The sequence below is a fragment of the Lynx rufus genome, unplaced genomic scaffold (assembly GCF_022079265.1).
Source record: "Lynx rufus isolate CCGP_SWC_20201006 ecotype Redwood Valley unplaced genomic scaffold, mLynRuf1.p SCAF_9, whole genome shotgun sequence".
Lineage (NCBI taxonomy): Eukaryota > Metazoa > Chordata > Mammalia > Carnivora > Felidae > Lynx > Lynx rufus.
Window position 1 is genome coordinate 70,606,185 of NW_025814897.1, and position 21,722 is coordinate 70,627,906.

Here is a 21,722-nt window from a genome sequence, read left to right on the forward strand (position 1 = left end):
GTGAGGGGCAGGAGATGGGGGGAATGGAGGTTCACAGTAGATGTGCCTTTAACCTGCTGGAGGAGGAGTGGGCTTCTGGGGTTGGAGGAAGGGCTCATTGCGAGCCATGGGATGTAGGAGATGACTGCAGGGTGGTGGGATTTTCTGGGCATGGTACTCACCAATTAAGAAGTTTGTCGGTTCATCCTAAATATGTCCTAGGCACTCACGCCAGGCATGGCTCTAAAAACTGGAGCAGAGATATAAGCCAGCCAAGCAAGTCTCTGCCCCCTTGGAACTCAGGGACCTGTTCAGTCAGCAACAGAGTACTTCCTTCCTCAGCTGGTGACATTCTAGGCTTTTCCAAGTACAGTGGACAGTGGCATCTGAGCACTGCGGGCCCAGCCAGGGGAAGGGGAGATCCAGGACCAGCTGAATCCTCTCCGGGGAAGGTCCCTAGCCAAAGCCAAATTTGGGCCCGTGGAAGCCTTAAGCCTTGAAAAGGTTATGATACTCCTCTGCCCTGTCACTGAAGATAAAAACCCAAACAGACTGCCAAGTAAAGTTAAGCAAGATCCACAAACTTCTGCATTTCCCCCCTCGATGTTGACTTAATGCTTTCCTTCAAATTGTTAATTAGCAAATCCTTCCTCAAAAATCGATTTTAAGGGCCCATGCTACACGCTGTCCAAAGCAAATAGAGCGGAATGATATGAGCGGCACAAGGGGTGTTGGCCTCAGACTTTGCTCTGGCCTCCTGTCCAAGGGAGTCCAATCAGGTGTGTGGGTCTCAACACCAGGAGAGGTCTGGGGCCGGGGGGGTGGGGGGGGTGGTGGTGAAAATCCTCCGGAGCAGGTATTGGCTACCCTGCAACTCCTCATGCAGCCGGTGCCTGGACACAGAGTGCACAACCTGCCCTCCAGGCTGGGCATGATATAGAATAGAAGCATGGCCATCCAAGGCGGAGACCAGGTCAGAGCTCCAGCTGCAGTGCGGGAGGGGTGGCCGGAGCTGGAAACCAGGGTGTGGCTCAGTGAACCCATCAGTGTGCAACACACAACAGACGCAGTGGGCACTGAGCCCCATCCCCCGGGATGGCCGAGGCTCCCGGGCTTCGCTACCCTGGGGGGGGATGGCTCCACACCTGGGCAGCAGGTAAGGGAGTGAGGGTGGACGATGTCACCATGTCAAACTTCTCTTGCTGCCATGAGCCTGGCTCTCCTCACTAAACAACTGTGGTCCTTTTTTTTGCAGAGTGATGAGGTCCTCACCGTCATCAAGGCCAAAGCTCAGTGGCCAGCCTGGCAGCCTCTCAACGTGTAAGTAGCACACAGACCCTGGCCATTTCTCATACTCGGAGCCACCCACCGGCTGGCCACCACATGAGTTATGTCATTAAAGTCAGCAGTACCTCTCAGGTGCACGAGCAGGTGAGGTACACTGCCCACGTGTGGGCCTATCACACTTACCCGTATCTTCTCAGGAATACGGGCCTGGTCTTTGTCTCCCCCGATGGCTCTAATACCACAGATCCGGACATAACAGTTGCCATTACGTTTTCACTCATGTTCTCGGCCACGACCGACTGAAACCACCTTCGCACACAGGTACACTCACTCTAGGCAGGTCTTACTCGTGGAAGACTAGATTGGCCCCAGTTTATCTCTTTCCTGTCTACTCTATCCCTTTAAGATTTCATCCTCCCTTGTATTTTGATGACCTAGGGTATGCCGATGGCTCCCTGAAGGACTACTCCGCCAGGCAGATATGTAGGTAGGTAGGCAGGTAGGTAGGAAGATAGGTAGGTGAGTAAGTAATCATCCATCCATCAGTTTCTTGGACACCTCCCTGTAGATGGCATATGTGGACCTTGAAATCATCATATCAAAAAAACAAAACAAAACAAAACAAAACCAAATCCTATTGTGTTATCCTCTCCTTAGAATCCGTCCATGACCTCCTTTGGTCTCCAGGATCACCTAGAGAGGCCCCAGTGAGCCGAACATGCCCCAGCTCCTGCTTCCTTTTCCTTAGGGCTCATGTCTTGCCTCTCTCTACTCTGCACCTCTCTCTGGCCATGCCGAGTCCTGTGCAGTTCCTTGAACGAGCTTTGGTTTCACTCCTCCTTCAAGGATGCAAGACTTGGAGCAAAGTTCCTGCCAACTGCATGAAAATGGTTTATGAAGAATGGCTTGGCCATTCTCTGGAGTCGTCTATACCCACCGATGATGGTGGTGATGGAGAGCGCAACGACACAGGCAGTGGGTGAGATTCTGCTCGGTGGGAGCAAAGGCAAAGTCAAGATGATGGGTAGAGAAGCACAGGATGGGGTAGCAGGAGCGGAGAGAGGAGTGCTCCCACACAACCAGCGGGGAGCAGGGAAGCTGCTGCCAGGCATCTGGTGCCCACCTGTTTAACCATTCAGCAAATTAACCGTTCCTCCCCCACCCACGACGTGCCAGCCCTGTACACCCAGTCCCCAGCCTTTGGAACCCACAGCCATTGGGGGTGGGGGGATGGACAATAAAGAGAGGTCTCCCACCCCAGAGCTGCCCTTTGCACACCTTCGGGTGACACCATACACCATGGTGGCCGTGCACACTCCATGGGGATAAATGTTATGATGAGGTTATAAGTGGTTCTGGAAGCCTAGAGAAGGGGCACAACCCAGCCGAGGATTGAGGAGGGGTCATGAAGGGCCTTGTTCAGAAGGTATCATACGGGGCTGAGTCTGGAAGGAGGCTCCTTGCCCTGGATTGGCCCAGGTCTGGGCAGAACTGAGGCCCTAAGTGGCGACCTGAGGAAAGAGAGACAGGCCCACACCTGGACAACTGACCAAGGGCAGCCGAACTGGCTGCGTAGAGGCCTTTCCTGGCTTGCTGTGACCTCCTCTGAGGAAGCTGGGGCCAGAGTGTTTGAAAACCTGCCCAGCCCTGGAAATGCCTTCCCCTCCAAGGAGAAGCAGCAGAGGCAGGGTCTACTGCCCCCGGCTCTCCCCTGGTAGGGGGGCATTTGCCTGTCTCAGGCCTGTCCCACCAAAAAACACCGATGTGAATTCACCGAGGCCCTGAGGCCCCTTCACATCATTAACGTCAGTCAGAAAAAAACACCCACCGTGAATCTTGTGCGCTCAGGCTCTCCTCAGCTGCCCCCAGCTCCCAAAACTGCATGTGGATGAGTCCTCACCTTGGGCTCAAAACCAGGCAGGGGCTGGGGGCATCTGGGCCAGAGTTTGCAGATGCCAGTGTTGATACCACTAGGGAAACCTGATCCCAGTTTTCCCTTAAGGAGCCCAGGGTTTGGGAAGGTGTAAATGGCAAAGCAGGGTGCTTCTGGAAGGAGAGCGGAAAGGAGGAAGAAAAAGCAGGGAGCAGAGAGCTGTCCTCTTGTCTCTAGCGCCTACTATGTGCCAGGTACCCTGCCAGGACTTATGTTCCTCATCCCACTCCATCCTCATACTAACCCCATGAGGTAGGGGTCTGGAGCCTCACTTTGCAGATGAGACAGTGGCTCAGACCTCAGCAGCCAGCTCCACTGGCGGAGGAACTAGAATTCCAACCCTCCCCAGCTGCCTCCACTCCCTGTGCCCCTTACTTATTACAAGGCCCCTCCAACTACGTAACAAGTCATTCAGTGTCCGTCTTTTCACCAATCAAGACATATATATATCTGCCAGTCAGACTTCGGACCAGCATGAAATTCACACTGTGACCACAACCAAATTGTCTGACTCCTGCCCCAGAACAAAACAAAACCGTGACTTTCACTTACCTTGTGTCCTTCCGTTAAGGATGACTGAAACATTTCATTGCCTCAACAAACATTTATGGCCGGTCTCTAAAGGGAAGTACTGTCAAAGATACTTAGGAATACAGTGCTGAGCAGAGCAGAGTTTCTCATGAACTCACAGTTTAGTGAGGGAGAGACATTAACCAAATGCTGACAAATGTGACATGTCTGTGAAGATATAAGGTGCCATGAGAGAGCGTGACGGGGACCCTGACCCAACCTGAAGGTCAGAGAAAGCTTCCTTTAAGGGATGGCCATTGAGCTAAGAGTTAAGGAACCAATAGGAGCTGACTAGGTAAAGAGGCAAAGAAAGGGGAGAACATTCTAGAAAGTCTAGAGAGACTATCATGTGTAAAGACCCTGAGGAGGGTTCAGCATACTTAAGGTGCTAAACAGTTGTGGTATAACTAGGTCCAGAAATCACAGGCGAACTTGGTGTGGGGCCAAGGCACACATTAGGGATTTAGATTTTTCCGTTAAAAGTAATGGGAAATCTTTGAAGGGTTTTAAGCAGGATGACAACATGATCAAATCTGCATTCAAAAGAAAACAAAACAGGGGTGCCTGGGTGGCTCAGTCGGTTAAGCGTCCGACTTCAGCTCAGGTCATGATCTCGCGGTCTGCGAGTTCGAGCCCCGCGTCAGGCTCTGGGCTGATGGCTCAGAGCCTGAAGCCTGCTTCCGATTCTGTGTCTCCCTCTCTCTCTGCCCCTCCCCCGTTCATGCTGTGTCTCTCTCTGTCTCAAAAATAAATAAACGTTAAAAAAAATTTTTTTTTAAAAAGAAAACAAAACAGGGGTGTCTGGGTGGCTCAGTATTTTGTCCAACTTTTGATTTCCGCTCAGGTCATGATCTCGCAGTTTGTGAGTTCGAGCCCTATGTCGGGCTCTGCACTGACAGCTCAGAGGCTGTTTGGGATTCTCTCTCTCTCTCTCTCTCTCTCTCTCTCTTTCTGCCCTTCCCCCACATGAGCTCACTCTCTCTCCAAAACAAGTAAATAAACTTAAAAAAAAAAAACAACAGTAACAAAACTCTGGCTCCAATACGAGAAGGTTAAGAGTAGTGAGGGGAGAATTCACAGTGACCTTGACAAGAATGGTGGTGGTAGAGATGGAGAGAGGTACGGCGGTCGTAGAGAGGTGTAGGAGCAGAATCCCACAGGCTGCAGTGATAAGTTCAATAAGGAGAGTGAGGGAAGCAGAGACACCTGGATGAATGGGTTGGTGGGGCCAACCCATATATATATATATATATATATTTAGGGACACCTTCCCAGCTTTCCCCCGTCCCTCAGACTTCATGAGACCCCAGTGGAACAGAATTAACCAATGGCAAACACCCAGACCTCCCAAACACCCAAACCCTCTCTGCTCAGTGCTACCAGCTCGTTAGGGGAAAGGAATTTTCCTTTGATTTTCCCATACCCCAGTCTCCCCTTCCCTCTTCCAAATCTCATTAGGAAGTCAAATTAGGAAGCCTCCACGCAGCCAAGTTTTGTTTTGCAGAAACAGCCCTGCCTCTCCTCACTGAGCCTGCCCGATTGAGGTTAATGGGATTCTATCCACCCTTGGGCCAGTGGAAAGCCGGGGTGACCTACTTTGTGAGGTCCTGCCCTGTGAAACTGACTTGCTTTTCAATGATCTTCATCTTTTTCCCCAGGACCACTTCTCAAAGGACAGCCATGAACGAAACAAATTAGCTGCTGACTTGTTTAGCTCAATAAATCAAGCTGTGGGTCTGTCAGCCCAGAGTGCAGGTAGAGACAGGAAAGACAGATTCTGAACAAAACCCACATCCTTCACCAGTTCCTCTGGTGCCTGAGTCGAAAATGACCAGGTTTCCTGCAAATCAGTTCTAAATTTCTACCACCCAGTTCCTCCAGGTTAATCTGAATGCTAGGAATTACTGGAACTTCTGCAAATAATCTTTATTCTTACAATGGATTTTATAAGGGACTGTAGTCTCTGTAATTATTTCCAGCCACTCTGTTTAATTCACATTTGATTAGACAGCTGTCCTTGTTTTTGAGACAGATCAAGGGAGGGTGGACTAGAGACAGTCACCCTCTCCAGCAATCCTGCCCCGCAAATCACCCAAGCCATGGCTCTCCCCATGAGGACAAAGGCATCTCTCTCTTTCTCAGATCCGGGCTGAAAGTTTCAGGGCCCTTCCTGTCTCCTGTAGCACTTGCCCAGGTCTGCCGATACCCTCAGGATTGTAAAGACTGGCGTTGGACTAGAGGAGCAGGCGGTAGATCTAATTGGCCAGAGGGACCCGGAGCCCTAGATGCCTCCAGGTTATAAGCAGTTTTTCCGAGGCAGAAACCTCAGACCTACCACGCAGGACTTCAGCCTAGTGTGTGGCTCTTGCGCCCTCTAGTGGTTAGATTGAGTTTCTGCAACTTCAAAAGCTATGGGGGATTATTTGAAATACACGAGAGACAGAACTCGGTATATGAGTGACCTGAATCGCCAGTGACTAGAGTCTCACCAGTGACCTGAGTTACACTGGTTTGGATCTGAAATTTAGAAGGAGATAATAAGTTCTTAGGAAGAGCATAAAAATCCCTACTGCCTCTTTTCTTTTATGGTGTTCTTTGAAGTTTTGTTTGGAAAGGCTTAATGAGCAAGAAATCAACATTTACCAAGTCCTAGGATGTGCCGGTCACAATGACAAGCAGTTTCCTCACGAAAAGCCTTGGGTGGGTAAGATGATGCTCCCATTTTGCTGCCATAGTAGGTGCAAAGAGCGGGGGGGGGGGGGGGGCAAAAAGCCCCTGGCACAGAGCCAGCAAGCGGCTGAACCCAGATGCCAATCCAGCTGCCTCTTCCAATATCCTTTGTTCTTCCCTGCGCACCATGCTGCCTCTCTGAATGTAAAAAGGTGAAGCACTTCTCCATGTCTTCATCTGGTCTTCCTTATTCATTTTTCTGGTGTGAATTGTCTGTTCATAACTTTCCTTTATCTGTCGAGATTGTGGTGTTTTTCTTACAGATTTGGATTAGCTCTGTATATATGACAGTTACATTTGTCAGTCACACTGCATGGAGATGTTTTTTCCAACATGCCATTTTTTTTTCTCGCTAATTCAACCATGTTGTTTCATTACACAGATGTCTTTAGTTGGTTCATAATTCAATGGTTGGTTCATAGTTACTTTTGTTATTGCTTTATTGTTTCAAAGCAGAGGAAATTAACATTTCTCTAGCAAATCAGTAATCGACATGTCCCTTATAATCTGGTTGCTGTCTATTTAACTCTGGATTATTTATTTAGGTATGTGAGATTAAGTGCAAATTCCACATTTTTAAGAAAAACTGCAGTTAAGTTGGCCCCACCCTTTTGGCACAATCTTTCCTTTTCCCCCTAATTTGAGAAGTCTGTTTTGTATAATACCATATCTAAAGTTTCTGGGATCTCCAATCTATGCCACTCATTTATATTTCTTTCTTGTCCTGAATAGGCTTCCATTTTAATTATCATGATTTATAATATACTGTTATCATGGTATGGCCAGATCAACTCTCTTTGCTAGAAAACTGATGAAAAACTTAAATCCCAGAACAGAAAAATAAAACCAAATTCACAAAATATCATATCTGGAAAGATATGGCATATAAGAAAGCATGAATGTGGATTTTTATTATGGTTTGGACAAATTAAAGAACTCCAGTCGTACCAAGCATTTCCCAAAGAAAACTCCCATATATTCTTATCCATTTCATTATTTTAAATAGCATTTTTTTTTAATTTTTTTTTCAACGTTTATTTATTTTTGGGACAGAGAGAGACAGAGCATGAACGGGGGAGGGGCAGAGAGAGAGGGAGACACAGAATCGGAAACGGGCTCCAGGCTCTGAGCTGTCAGCCCAGAGCCCGACGCGGGGCTCGAACTCACGGACCGCGAGATCGTGACCTGGCTGAAGTCGGACGCTTAACCGACTGCGCCACCCAGTCGCCCCTAAATAGCATTTTTATTATGGAAGTAATAAATACTTTGAGGTGATTTTTAAATTAAATTTGAAGGTCAAAGGAAGTATAAGAGCTCCATTCATTTCCTAGATTAAGTAATTTATTTAAAACAAATATTTGAGAATAATCCACTTCATGCCAAGTTCTAAGTCGGGCTCCGAGATAGAGCTGTAAGCAAGACAAAAATGGTCTCTACTCTTCCGGAACCTAATGTGCAAGATGGAAATTCAACCAGAACCCCAAGGAAAGAGCGAGCTCATCGTGCTCTGGGAAAGTGCACCCGGGGTCCTAACCAATTTGAAGAGAGGTCAGGAAATGCTTCCTGCAGGATGCATTATGGGAGCTGGGGATCAGGGGACGAATTTCCCAGTCAAGGGTAAGAGAAAAGAGCAGAGCATAACTGACGATGCTAGAAAATTGCTAAAATTGCCCCCAGGCCCGTACAGATTCAAGTCTGCCATATTACCCAACCTAAGGTCAGGCATTTTGTGCAGGGATTGGTTGCCCCAAATTTCCTACTCCTTAAAACTCACCAAGGTCTGGAAGGATACGTCACTCAGGTTACAGATTTGGCCAAAGTGCATCAGTGGAGAACAATTTGCATCGTGTCTTACAAGACACGTGAGGTTCTCCAATGGTTAAGTGCATCAGCTAAGCAGAGTATCAGGATGGCCTGTTGGGTCAGACTTGATTCGGTTTCCCCAGCACCAGACTCCTGAGCAGAGATGTCTTTGCCCCTTAGGTTGTCACTGTGAATAGTGTCACCCATAGTTTACAGGACACAAATGACAATTCTGACAAAGCAAGCCACATGCTCAGGGAGATGGGAAGGTAACAGGTGGAGTGGTTGGTTTCTATGGCAATGGAAGACGAAGTATGCCCCCCAAGGCCTTGCTGGACCCCCAAGGGGCCAAGAGCCAAGGAGGGCTGGGGTGAAAGCAGTCCCCTCAGATGTCCATGCTGTGTGGTTTGCACCGACAGGAAGGCAGGCCCCGGACCATACACTGTGAGTCCCTAGTGAGCAAGGCTGCAGTTCTTGTAGAAGCCAGGTCTTTAAAGAAGCTGCTAAAAGCTAAAGCCACTCACCTACACGCCAGTAAACGTACACCTGGGAAAAGAAGATGAAATCCCCCAGTTGGTGCCTACGTAGTGGACTAGGTGTGTGGGGGACGTTAGCGGTTTATAAAGGCTTCCTCAAAAAGCATCGTGGGAGCCTCACAGAAACCCTGCAGGTAGGTGGTGTCAGATAAAGAACCTGGGACTGGAGGACAGTGAGTGACTTACTGCCAAGACCTAGAGCTGGGGGTGGAAGAGCCCAAGTCCTCACACACTGCCTTGTTCAGCCCGCCCGCTGGGCACCTCGGTCCTGGGATGAAGCTGAGGGTTCCTGCCCTCAAGGAGCTCCCAATCTAGAGGGGGAAGACCGAATGATGACAGGGTGACGTCGATCATAGGGCACAGCTTCAGAGAGTATGGAGAGACACCACAGGTACTGGCCTCAGTCAGGGAGATCCCAAAAGGCTCCAGGATGAGGTGACTCATGACCTGAAGCTTGAAAGAGGAGTAGACCAACACTCGTCAAACTCGAGGTGCATCCGGAGCACCTTGAGGGGTCGTTAAACTAGAATGCTGGGTCCTACCCCCAGAGTCTCTGATTAAGTAAATCTGGGGTGGGGCTCAAGAATCCGCATTTCTAACAAGTTACCAGGGGACCGCATGGTGCAAACCACTGCAGAAGAGCTTTCCCAGCAGACGCAAGTGCACATGGGACCTGCAACTAGGCTGGTCTGGCCGGGGCACAGGGCGGCGGATGGGGTGGGCGGCAGGAGGCTGGAGAGGAGGGCGACACAGGGCCTTGCTGGGCTGCTGACACCCAAGCCAGGGCTCAGACCAGGCTCTTCCCCCACTCCTGTAACAGAACATAGACTGGCATCAGGCTGTAATGGGTAGTCCACTCAGGAGGGCCTCCTTCCACTTCCCCCCTCTCTTTTCTGATCTCTTTACGGACCCTACACTGCTTCTCTCAAGTGCCAGACGCTGGACTAAGCACCGTATGCAAGTTCTCTCATTAAACACAGTAACCCTTTGGAGCAGACATATGGAGATCCCCATTTTACAGACGGGGACGCTGAGGCACAGAATGCTTTGGTAATTTGCCCCCAGGACCCGCAGCTCAAAGAGGTGACACCAGACACACACCCAGGCTTCCGTTCCTCTCTGTGCGTGGCTTGACCCCATCTAGCCTGCCAGAGCCCAACGGGTCCAGTTCCACGAGGCCTAACCAGGTCTGGAGTCATTACTTTTGGGGACAGGTGAGGGGAGCCAGAAGCAGCTGGCCTCCACAGAGGGACACGGGGACTCCCCAGCAGCTGAGGTGCACCAGCTGCCAGCTGAACTGAACAGACACGTTGGTCCCCAGCCAAGGATTCCCCACAATTAGCAGCCTGGGGGTGTAGAGTCAGGCAGAGCTGCCTTTAAACCTCAGCCCCTTCCAGCTGTGTCTCTTTAAAGGTCCATTAACCTTTATACCTTTCCACGCTTGCTTTCTTCTCTACAAAATGGGACAACTCGAACCCCACGGGATTGTCACGGGGGTGGGGAAATAAAATAACCCGGGTCTGCCACCCAGTGTGTGCTGAGTGCATCTAACTCTTCCTTCCCCAGCTCCCCAACCCCCGCCCCAGGGGGCCACCACCGTTGTCCTCGCCCAGCCCTGGCCACGGCTGAGACCTCTTCTTAGCCACTTGAGGAGACAGAGGTTGAAGAATAATAGCCTCTTGTGGCTTGGGGGTTGACAGACAACCCATCTCCCCGGCTATATAGCCAGGTCCTTGCTCACCAACCGGAGGATGTGGCCATGGGCGAGTTCTGGTACCGGGGCAGGGCCGTGCTGTCAGCAGCCCCGTGAGGACAACAGAGGCAGCAAGCTGGGGAGACGCTCCCCCACCTGTGATGGCACAATGTTGATCGCAGAGTGAAAACGGGGCAGGGAGAAGGAATTTGAAATTGATGATGAGAAGAGCGCTGATTGGAACTAATATTGCCTTGGGTCATGGTCTTGTCTGCCATTTTTAACTTGGTGATTTTGGACAAGTTGCATAACATAAGCCCGTGAGCCTCAGTTTCCTCATGCATAAATTGGAATCAGTCATTCTTCCCTCAGGTCTGTTCTGAGGATTGAGTGAGGAGGTCCAAAAAAAGAAAGAAAGAAAGGCTTGGGGCATTGGTAAGCACTGATTTGTAAAGTCCATCCCAACACAGCTAGGCACACAATGGAACCGGTAAGCAAAGGGTTAATGGAACTGCCCTCAGCTGCAACTTTTCAGCCAAAAGTCTTTCATTTGCCTTTAAACTGCCCTGATTCTGCTCCTGGGAGGAGGTGGGGCTGAGTTTTATCCTGTCTCCTCCTTTTGCTGCCTGTGAAGGAGCTTGCTGGGGACTCCATGTCTCTCAGTGATGGTCTTTGCTGAGTATCGGGCAGGCAAACTTGGGTTTGGCTACAGATTTGGTGAGCCAGGCAGGAGCTCTGCGCCCGTAGTTTGTCGGCCCCGAGCTGCTAACAGGATTCTGGTGGCTGGTCCAAGCAGTTGCCTAGGCTCTTTGTCGAGGGGCCTGACCTCAAGACCCCACTCCGACTGGGCACCATCGGCCTTCGGCACCTAAATTAACCTGCAGCAAGAAAATGGCTTTGGGTTTGGTTTAAACAGCGGTCTCTTGGTGAGTACTGCATACTCCATGGCATGGGAGCCTGCTTATTTCTTGTCCCTCTGGTTTGGCTTTCTTAGATTTCTTCCCCTCACTCGGCTGCCTCCAAACACAGGATTTGGGTTTTCTTCGTCTCCTTTTCTTTTTTCTTTTACGTTTATTTATTTTTGAGACAGAGAGAGACAGAGCATGAACAGGGGAGGGTCAGAGAGAGAGGGAGACACAGAATCCGAAACAGGCTCCAGGCTCCGAGCTGTCAGCACAGAGCCCGATGCGGGGCTCGAACTCACAGACCGCGAGATCATGACCTGAGCCGAAGCCGGTCGCTTAACCGACTGAGCCACCCAGGCGCCCCTTCTTTTCTTAAGAGAAGGCAGACTAGCAAATTGTTTGGTTCAGTCAGTGAAGCTCTGAATTTTAGGGAGGAACTAGAAACTAGGAAGCCATTTGGTTCTGTGGGTGAAGCCTCAACTTTTGCGGAGGAACCAGTGCCCACGGAGGCACTCTGGGCTTCATTAGGCTTGCTGCAGCTTGTGATATCTTCGAATAAAACCAGCCGTGTTCTAATTGGAAAATGGGAAGTCCCTGCTTGATCCCCACATGCAGCCCTTTGGGCTCTGTTCTCCAATCTTCTTTTGTAACACTGGCCACAATAGTCCTTCGACTCTTGAGAAAAATGACCAATTAATGAATCCGTAAATTATACCGCCTTGCAATTAGATTTGTGTTGTAAAAAGGGGTAGAGACTTGGAAATTGGGCCTTTAAGATTTTTTCTGCATCTTGTTTGTGTATTTGTATGTGTCCATGTGTGTGAGCTATTTGCTCTCCATCTGCATGGTGTTGCTAAAGTTAATTTGTAAAAGAGTTCTGGTTAGTTAAAAAGCAAACGCTTGTTCGAATTGGACATTCTAAAACTCAAAGACTGAAACTAACCCAAATGATTTTCACATGATCTTGGAAAATATTGAGTAGTAAAACTAATTTAAGGTTGCTGGTTTAATTAAAATGGACACGTGCTTAGAATTAAAAGCACTATAATATAAAACTTTTATTCTGCTTGTGTTTATTGAAAGTCACATAAGTTCCTGTTATCTCCATTGCAAAATTTGTCAAAAAAGGGGAAGAAACTTAAAAAAAAAAAAAAAAAAAAAAACCTTAGAACTTTTTGTAATGCCTGATGAAGTTTTAAGCACCAAGCCTGGAGAAGACCGGCAGGTAGACTTTACCAGGAGCCAAAAACAACAGGTAATTTTCAATATTTGCTGGTATTTATAGATCCCTTGGCAAGCTGGGTTGAAGCTCTTTCCCCTGCCATTCAGTGAAGTCCTCAGAAGTTGTCCAAACACTTTTAAGTAGGGGAAAGTAGGTGATGTGCATTGAGGGCAATTGTTGGGATGAGCACTGGGTGTTGTATGGAAGCCAATTTGACAATAAAGTATACTTAAAAAAAAAAAAACACTTTTAAGCAAAAACATTCCTAGGTTTGGATTGCCACTAACCATTCAGAGCGACAGTGGAGCAGTATTTGCATCACAAGCCAGACAAACCGTGCCCAATGCCTTGGGTGTCCAGTGGAAATTACACACTTCCTGGAGACCCCAACCAGCTAGAAAAACCAAGGGGAAAAAAAAAAAAAAAAAACCTTAGCAAAGATCTGCCAAGAAACTAACTTAACTTAGGGAAGAAGCCTTGCTGGTTGTTCTGCTTTAGGTACGAGTGGCCCCTAGACATGGGCTTGAGTTAATAAGCCCTTATGAAATGGTATATGGAAGACTGTTGTTACACCCTTCTCATAACTTAGGAGTTCCTCACATTAGGGAATTGGATACTTTCAGGGAGGTCCAGCAGGTAAGGTAAGTTCACTTCCAGCAGGTTGACGTGCCCCACAGACGTGCCCTTGCACCGACTGTATCCTGGAGACTCGGTATCACTAAAGACCTGAAGAGTGAGCACCCAGAGGGCCAGCTCCAACTTCAGTGAGGCTCACTCTTCAGGGACACTGAGGGGGGTCAAGCCGTGGATTCCTCACATTCAACATACGAGAATCCGCAGGTTCCCTACAGCCTGCCAGCAAGGAGGACCTCAAAAAAAGCACTGCTTGGAGCAGTGAGCCTCTGGCAAACCCCTCCTATTCAGGAGAGCTGGCCTGAAGACCTCAATACATGCAACAAGCTTGGTTAAAACACCTCTCCCCAAAGGTCCTAGATAAAATGTAGTACAAACACTAATAACCAAACTACAAAATCTTGGTAATGCAGGGGCACCTGGGTGACTTGGTCGGTTAAGTGTCGAACTTCAGCTCAGGCTTGTGGGTTAGAGCCCCGCATCGGGCTGTGTGCTGACAGCTCAGAGCCTGGAGCCTGCTTCAGATTCTGTTTCCCTCGCACGCTCTCAAAAATAACTCTTAGTAATGCAGAATGTTGGGTTTCAGCCTGGGACTGAAGAGTATCTCTAAGTGAGTGCAGGAAGTTTCCATTCCCCAACTCTAATCTGTGCCCCATCTCAGCAGGAAGTAACTAGAATGGTCATCGTCCCAATTCCCTCAAGAATGAGGAATGATCAAAAGAGGGTAGGGATTGAAACCGGTAACCAGAGAGATAATGTGGCTGATCGCAGCTGCAGACTAGTAAGTGCAGCTGTGACTCTTTACCCAGAACTTTTTCATTTGCCTTCCAATTTCCCCGACTCTCCTCCTTAGGAGCAGATTTGAGGCTTGCCCTCGTGTCTCTGCCTTTGGCTGCCTCTCAAATCAACTCTTTCCTTGCTGCATCCTTGGTGACTCAGTGATCATCTTTGCTGGGCATCAGGCAGACAAACTTGGGTTCAGTTACAATAACACAAAGTATTTGTTTGTTTACTCAGAAACAGTGAGCATCTACTCTGTGCCAGGCACTGTTGTAGGCACTGGAAATCAAGCCATAAATAAGACAGACAAAAGCCCCGCTTTCCTGGGGCTCACCCTCCAGTGAGAGTTGACAGTCAATCAACAGCTGAACAATAAGAAACATCTACAAAAACAGTTTAAGTGCCTTGAACACATTAAAACTGGATACGATGGTAGCATATGATTCTCTCCACGTGTGGCCAGTGGAAGGGCTCAGGATAGCAAAGGGTGTAAAACAGGAGTGGCCACAGGCAGAGATCAGTGGAAGACCAAGAATCCTTCGTCCTTCTGTCCTCTCCTCCTTCAGCTCTGGTCTGGCCCAATGTCCCTCAGAGTGTGTACCCCCCAGACCCCCTAACGTAACGTATTTGGTTTCCAGGAGAGCGGCACCCTCGGCTGAATTTTCAGTGGACAGGACACGCCACTTGATGTCCTTCCTGACCATGATGGGCCCCAGCCCCGACTGGAACGTGGGCCTGTCTGCAGAGGATCTGTGTACCAAGGAGTGCGGCTGGGTCCAGAAGGTGGTACAAGACCTGATCCCCTGGGACGCCGGCACCGACAGTGGGGTGACCTATGAGGTGGGTATATGCCTGTGGTGGTGAGGGACAAAGCTTTCTGGGTGCTTTCTCTTCCCCCAGCCTTGTGCTGGGGGTCCCGGACACAAATGTGGTAAAGGAATCCACAGTCTGGAAAGGGAGGCCGGCATGGTTTCACCCTCACATACCATATACAGTATGACCCACACAGCTGGCCAGGAGGCCATGGAGAGGGAATCTGCTAAAAAGCAGTTCATAGATAAGCAAGGGAACAGCAGGAAATGGGCATGGAAGCAAAAAGCAAGAGACGGGGGTGAGAATAGGGAACAACAGAAGCTGATGTATGTGAGGCTGGGCCAGATCCTGGAGGTTTCCAGACACCTAGGTTAAGGACTTTGGATTCTCTCCTGATTTAATATTTTTCATTGCATTGAAATCCGAAGCCATTGGAAAACCAGTGGCAGGGCAGTATGTCGGAAAACCCCAGTTTGTGGGCCAAACTGGGACTACCACCTGACTTGTAAATAAGGTTTTCAAACCCCGCTGCCCGCATTCAATTACATGTTGTAGGGAGCTGCTCTCTCCCTACAAAAGCTGAGTCGAGTAGTTGGAGCCGACACAATAGGACCCACAAAACCTAAAATATTTACCATCTGACCCTCTCTATACTAGTTTGCCAACGCCTGGTCCATCAGGAAGAGCTCTGGATTCAGGCCAGCCTGGTTCAGCTGTTTCCTAGTTGGGATGAGCTCTCTGAAACTTTGTCTTCATCAGGACGTAATCCTGAGTACCTGGGAGAATCTGAAAATCGAGGTCTACCGATTTTTTTTTGCACGATACACGGCGTGAATAGAATTGCATTAACACCAGAGGCAGTTAGAGCTGTTGTGAAATCCCTAACAATTAGGTTTTTGTTCTGATCATATTACAATCAAGTTGCTTTTGTGGTTTTTAAACACTCTGTTTCCCACACTTTCTCTCTGTGTTCTCTTCCCCGCTGACAGTCACCCAACAAGCCCACGATTCCCCAGGAGAAAATCCGGCCCCTGACCAGCCTGGACCATCCTCAGAGTCCTTTTTACGATCCAGAGGGCGGGTCTATCACTCAAGTAGCCAGAGTTGTCATCGAGAGAATCGCCCGGAAGGTACTGGGGCTAGAGCTCACCCTGTCACAGACACTTCCCACCAGGAGCGTGAGCTGACTGTACCCCTATCTGCTCAGGAATCATGGGGTCCCTGGCGTATTCCAAAACACAGGACTCCTGGACCGCCTGAGGTTTCTAAGCATGCAAATTATTCGTAAGATCTAAATGAGCAAAATCAACATTACAGTGGGGTTCTGCGCTCCACTGAATGATTTGGTCCAGACAGATAGGTATCCTAGTGAGTTCCATAACTGATTACTGACGTCTGCCATGGGTCAGGGACTGGGAAGCTGTGGCTTTCTTGCCATTTCTCTTTCAGTGTGATTGTAAATGTTGGCTCGGAACTCCACCGTGGCTTGGGATTTGCATGCAGGGTGGGCATCCGATTTTACCTCCTCCCTCGTCTGACCCCAACACGTGCCACTGTTTGATGGGAGCCCTCCAAGAAAACTTCCTTTTGCAGGGGGAACAATGCAATATTGTACCTGATAACGTCGATGATATTGTCGCGGATCTGGCTCCAGAAGAGAAAGATGAAGGTATGTAAGTTTTCTTGGTTGCAGGTAGCAATATAACCTGGCAATACCTTCTGAGAAATCAGTTTGCGAACAGGTTTTCAGAGCTGCAAAAATAGTATGTCCTTTGACTTGGCAGTCCCTTCTTTGAGGACTTCTTCCTGGAAGATAAGCCAAAATGAGGCCAGGACTCAAAGAAGATGTGTTCACCAGTATCGGGCCTTTGCATGGGTGTCCTGGGACCCCCGGCACTCCCCACTTTGATGGTCATTCTGGCCTGTGAGGCAGCGTGGACACGTCCACTTCCCCGGCAAGGAAAGGGAGGCCTAGATCCTACGGTCAGGAGGGAGCAGCAGGCCCATGCCTTCAGCCCCTTCTCTCATGGGATCTGGAGCCACACCACTTGGGCTTTTTTCTGTGGCCTTGGGCAGGACGTTTCCATGCTACCTCACTGTCCTCACCTGTAGAATGGGGATAATAACAGAACCTGCCTCGCTGAGTGTTGCTGTGAGAACCAAATGGGACAAAACATGTAAGGTTCTTACAACGATGCTGGTGTGTAATAAGTGCTGGGCGAACATTGGCTGCCCTCATCGTGTCACCTGTGTATGGGGTCGTTGAGAAGATTAAATAGCAACACACACACACACACACACACACACACACACACACAGAAGGCTGTGCTTCCCCAATTGCCTGTGATCTGCCTGTACACCCGCAGAAACCGTGTCTGCCAGGGGTGAGGGGCCAGAAATGAGAGACCCTCATGTGTTGAGGGGAAGGGCTAGTAGGACTCTTCCCTGTCGCTTAGATACTCCTGGAATGATTAAAATATCGCCTTTAAAGGCAAGTGAATAGCTGCTTCCACCCCAAGAGCGCCCAGGTTTGCTGAGGCAGGGCAGGCAACGCAGATTTTCTTATCCCCAAAGGAGCTTGCGTGGGGATAGGGCCGGCTCCGGTGTCCACAGGCTCCCAAGGAAAACCTGTCCCACGCTCTTTCCAGATGACACCCCCGAAACCTGCATCTACTCCAACTGGTCCCCGTGGTCCGCCTGCAGCTCCTCCACCTGTGACAAAGGCAAGAGGATGCGGCAGCGCATGCTAAAGGCGCAGCTGGACCTCAGCGTCCCCTGCCCGGACACCCAGGACTTCCAGCCCTGCATGGGCCCCGGCTGCAGTGACGAAGGTGAGGCTACAGCCCAGGTGAGCGAGGAGCTGGCAGAGGCTTGTTCTGTGTTGTGGCGAGGGGCGCCTGGGTGGCTCGGTCAGCTAAGCATCTGACTTCGGCTCAGGTCATGAACTCATGGCTTATAGGTTAGAGCCCCGCATGGGACTCTGTGCTGACAGCTCAGAGCCTGGAGCCTGCTTCAGATTCTGTGTCTCCCTCTCTCTCTCTCTCTCTCTCAAAAACCAACATTAAAGATATTTAAAGAAAAAAAGAAACAGGTGAGCAGGTTGGCCAACACTGAATCTCAATCCATCTCCCTAGTGGGACATGACCATCGTGGACCTTCGTGTTCTATTCACACCCGAGTTGGAGCACCTCCTTCCTGTGTCAGGACCTCGGGGCTGATTGCAAGGATCCTGTCTAGCTCTCTGCTACTGCTCAAAAATCAGGCCTGAGCTGTGAACTTGCATGGCCTCTGTCATGATGGCACAGGCTTCAGAATGGCACTGAGCTGATTGCTGTGCAAAGGTCAGCTGCCTACTTTCCAGGGTACAGCTGTTCTCTCCACCTGGACAGGTCTAGTCTCTGTACCATGAGCTTAACTGTCTCACAGGTGCAATGAGGCAACAGGAAGAGATACAGAAGTTGGGCTGGTTTATGGCAGGAAGAAAACCACTTCCAAGCTGAGTATAATTGAAGAAAGCTTATCCCACTGTGGGTCATTCTCCCTCTGGTTCTTGCTGGGGACAGTAATACGTCTCCTGGCTGCACTCCCACAGTGATTTATTGCCATTTGTGCCTTTGATAAGGCACTTCAGAGGGGAGTGAACCCCCCCACTTCCATATATTCTAGATACTAATCCCTTATCAGATAGGATTTGCAAATATTTTTTCTCATTCCATAAGTTACCGGTTCACTGTTGACCGTGTCCTTTTGCACAAATTCTAAAGTTTCATGAAATCTGGGTTTGTTTTTTCCCTTTGGTTGCCCATTCCTTTGGTATCCTATCCAAGAAATCATTGCTAAATTAAGTGTCCTGAAGGTTTTGCCCTAGGTTTTTTCTTTTTTTTTTTTTTTTCAACGTTTTTTTATTTATTTTTGGGACAGAGAGAGACAGAGCATGAACGGGGGAGGGGCAGAGAGAGAGGGAGACACAGAATCGAAACAGGCTCCAGGCTCCGAGCCATCCGCCCAGAGCCTGACGCGGGGCTCGAACTCACGGACCGCGAGATCGTGACCTGGCTGAAGTCGGACGCTTAACCGACTGCGCCACCCAGGCGCCCCGCCCTAGGTTTTTTCTTAAGTTTATAGGTCATTGATCCATTTCAAGTTAATTTTTATATACGATATTAGGTAAAAGTCTCCATTCTTTTAAATGGGGGTATCCACCTTTCCCAGCACCACCTATTGAAAAGCCTGTCCTCTCTATTGAGTGGTCTTGGAACCCTTTTCAGATTATTTGCCCATTTGCGTGAGACTTTATTTCTAGGCTCTCTATTCCAGTCCATTGATCTGTAGGTCTGGCTGTATGCCAGCACCACACAGCTTTGATTCCTGTAACTTTGTAGTTAAATTTTAAAATCGGGAAGTGTGAATCTTCCAACTTTGTTCTTTTTCAAGGTTGTTTTGATTATTCAGGGGTCCTTAAGATTCCCTATGGAGTGTAGGCTAGATTTTACTATTTCTGCAATTGTGCCTGCTTTTTGTGCCTGGTGCGTGTACATGCAGCCCAGAAGCTACCCCACTCAATGCCAGATCAAGTTCTCTTGTGCTCACATCCGGTTGCCTTCCGCACTTGATTATTCAGGGTGTGGTTAGAACAGGAAGGAAGCCGAGACCCCTTTGGATGTTCCAAAGGAATTAGACTGCATGAATATACATCTTATTGTAGCGAGTGCATCTTCGTTTCTTGCTAATCCTCTGGGCCAGCCCTTTAGTCCACGCCTTATCATCTCCCCACTCCCACCCATCTTCCAGGGCCCCACTAGAGGGATCTTCTACAAAGATCTGATCATTTCACTCCCCAGCTAAAAGATCTGTGGCTCCTTATGGCCCATGTGCAAACTCCTCAGCTTAATTTACAGGGCAAATAGTCCTGCAGCGACCCCGGGTGCAAGGCCAGGGCAAAATGAGCACTGTGACACAAATCCACACCACATGAGTTACACTGCAACACTAGACACACGGTCAGTAAAGGCACTTGGGGACAGCCATTTGGGGGTTACTGGAAGAGTTGAGCCTCAAGTCCAAGCTCTACCTGTCAGTCACACAGTGGGTGGTGGCCAAATTCTGCCTTCCTGGGGTAATGTCTTGCCAGGTCCTGGAAAGCCTGAGGTGGGACTTGTCAAGCCTGGTACCCCTAACTATTACTGTACCAGCCTAACCATTATTACACTGGAACATCGTGTTCTTTGTACGGGCTTCCTTTGGTTAGCCTTGTCCCTGGGCCTAATGTGTGGGTCCCAGGAGAGAAACCTACAGTGTCCCCCCCGGCACTGTCCAGAGATTAAATCACCATGTGTAGGCATCACACCTGGCAAGCGACAGCCACATTCATGTGCAGGCTGGACTCACAGTTCTTCTAACTTCATCTCCCAATACCATGTACATAAACACTCCGTACAGGGGTGTTGGCATAAGCTATCCGTTCACCTTAAAAGCAAATCTCCTTTACCCAACAAAAGTATACTCCGGTGTGCCCTCTTGTGTGAAATCTTCCCCTAAACTCCAAGGAGTGGGTTTTTCCCCTCTGTGTTACCTTTGCTGTCATATTTTCAGTACCTGGAATTATTGTGCCCAGCTCTTAGAAGAGAACAAGATCCTTATCTTACGTTATCTTTTTAACCTCAGAGCATACCACTAGGCATTCAAAGCATTCAGTAAGTCTTCATTAATATGGATAAACGGATGACATCATTTCCTTTTTCTTTTTTTTAAAGAACTAAGACACACGCGTGTGCATGCACACACACACACACACACACACACACTCCTATGTTTCCACCAAGGGTAGTCCCCACCCCTATTTGGAAACAGGACTACCAAGCCATGCTGCAGGCTTTATCCTCCCCCTGCTCCCCACCTCCAGTGTCCCCTACATGATCATGGCCTTTGCTAACCCCTAGGGATAGAAGCAAAGCCATATATAGCCCAAGATGTCAACACAAAAGAATGGTTCTACTGCCTTCCTCACTCTTCCTCTGTCCCCTGGCACACAGACATTCCCTCCCCACACTACCATTTGTTCTCCATTAGCAGCTGGGGTATTCTCTTGGTTGCCAGCCTCAACAGAGGCAATGAGAGGTCTGTGGTCACTTAGTGTAATCTGTTTGGGTACAAATCCACCCTGTGTTTGTCTTCAGGTCCCTATATCCGAAAGCCAGTCACAATCTTTACCCTCCGGAACAAAATTCTCATCAGTTTTTCTAGACAGGGAACTGGCAGCTTTAGAGAACTATAAAATCTCAGGTTCCTCTGAGCAACAGAGCTTACATTGTATCTCAGAATCTATATAATACCTTTCCAGCACTGTCCAGTAGAAGTTTGTGATGGGAAAGTTCTGTATCTGTATTATCCAAAATGGCAGCCACTAATCATACGTGGCTACTGGTTACTTCAAATGTAGTTAAGTGACAGAGGGAAGTGAATTTTTAATTTTATTTAATGGTCTTAGATATAGGATACACCCTAGACCATGCAGATATAAAATCTAAGATAAATTATTATATAAAATAAAACATTCTTGTACCCATCCAAGCAGCTTTCAACTGGATTGTCCTTAAATAAGGAGTAATCCATGCACCTGGAAAACGGGCATGTCCTTTTAGAGAATAATTCCTGGTTTCAAGATTTATACCTTTTAAGTTCCCCTCCATCCCCAACTGCCTGACTCCCCTTGAATGCCACCCAGTTCTGTTTTAATTCCAGGATATTTAACATACAGTGTTATGTTAGTATCAGGTGTACAATTCCATACATTACTCCGAACTCATCTGAAGTGTACTCTTAATCCCTGTTACCTAGT

At 48.8% G+C, this 21,722-nt stretch overlaps 1 protein-coding gene across 1 annotated transcript in view; it reads left to right on the forward strand.

Annotated features, from left to right (window-relative positions):
- SPON1 (spondin 1) overlaps positions 1-21,722 on the forward strand; it is a 258,114-nt gene that overhangs the window by 229,940 nt on the left and 6,452 nt on the right. Inside the window, exons 7-11 of the mRNA XM_047070588.1 lie at positions 1,235-1,299; positions 14,710-14,911; positions 15,874-16,014; positions 16,478-16,553; positions 17,533-17,715. Coding sequence (XP_046926544.1) covers positions 1,235-1,299; positions 14,710-14,911; positions 15,874-16,014; positions 16,478-16,553; positions 17,533-17,715 — 667 coding nt within the window. The remainder of the gene's footprint in view (positions 1-1,234; positions 1,300-14,709; positions 14,912-15,873; positions 16,015-16,477; positions 16,554-17,532; positions 17,716-21,722) is intronic.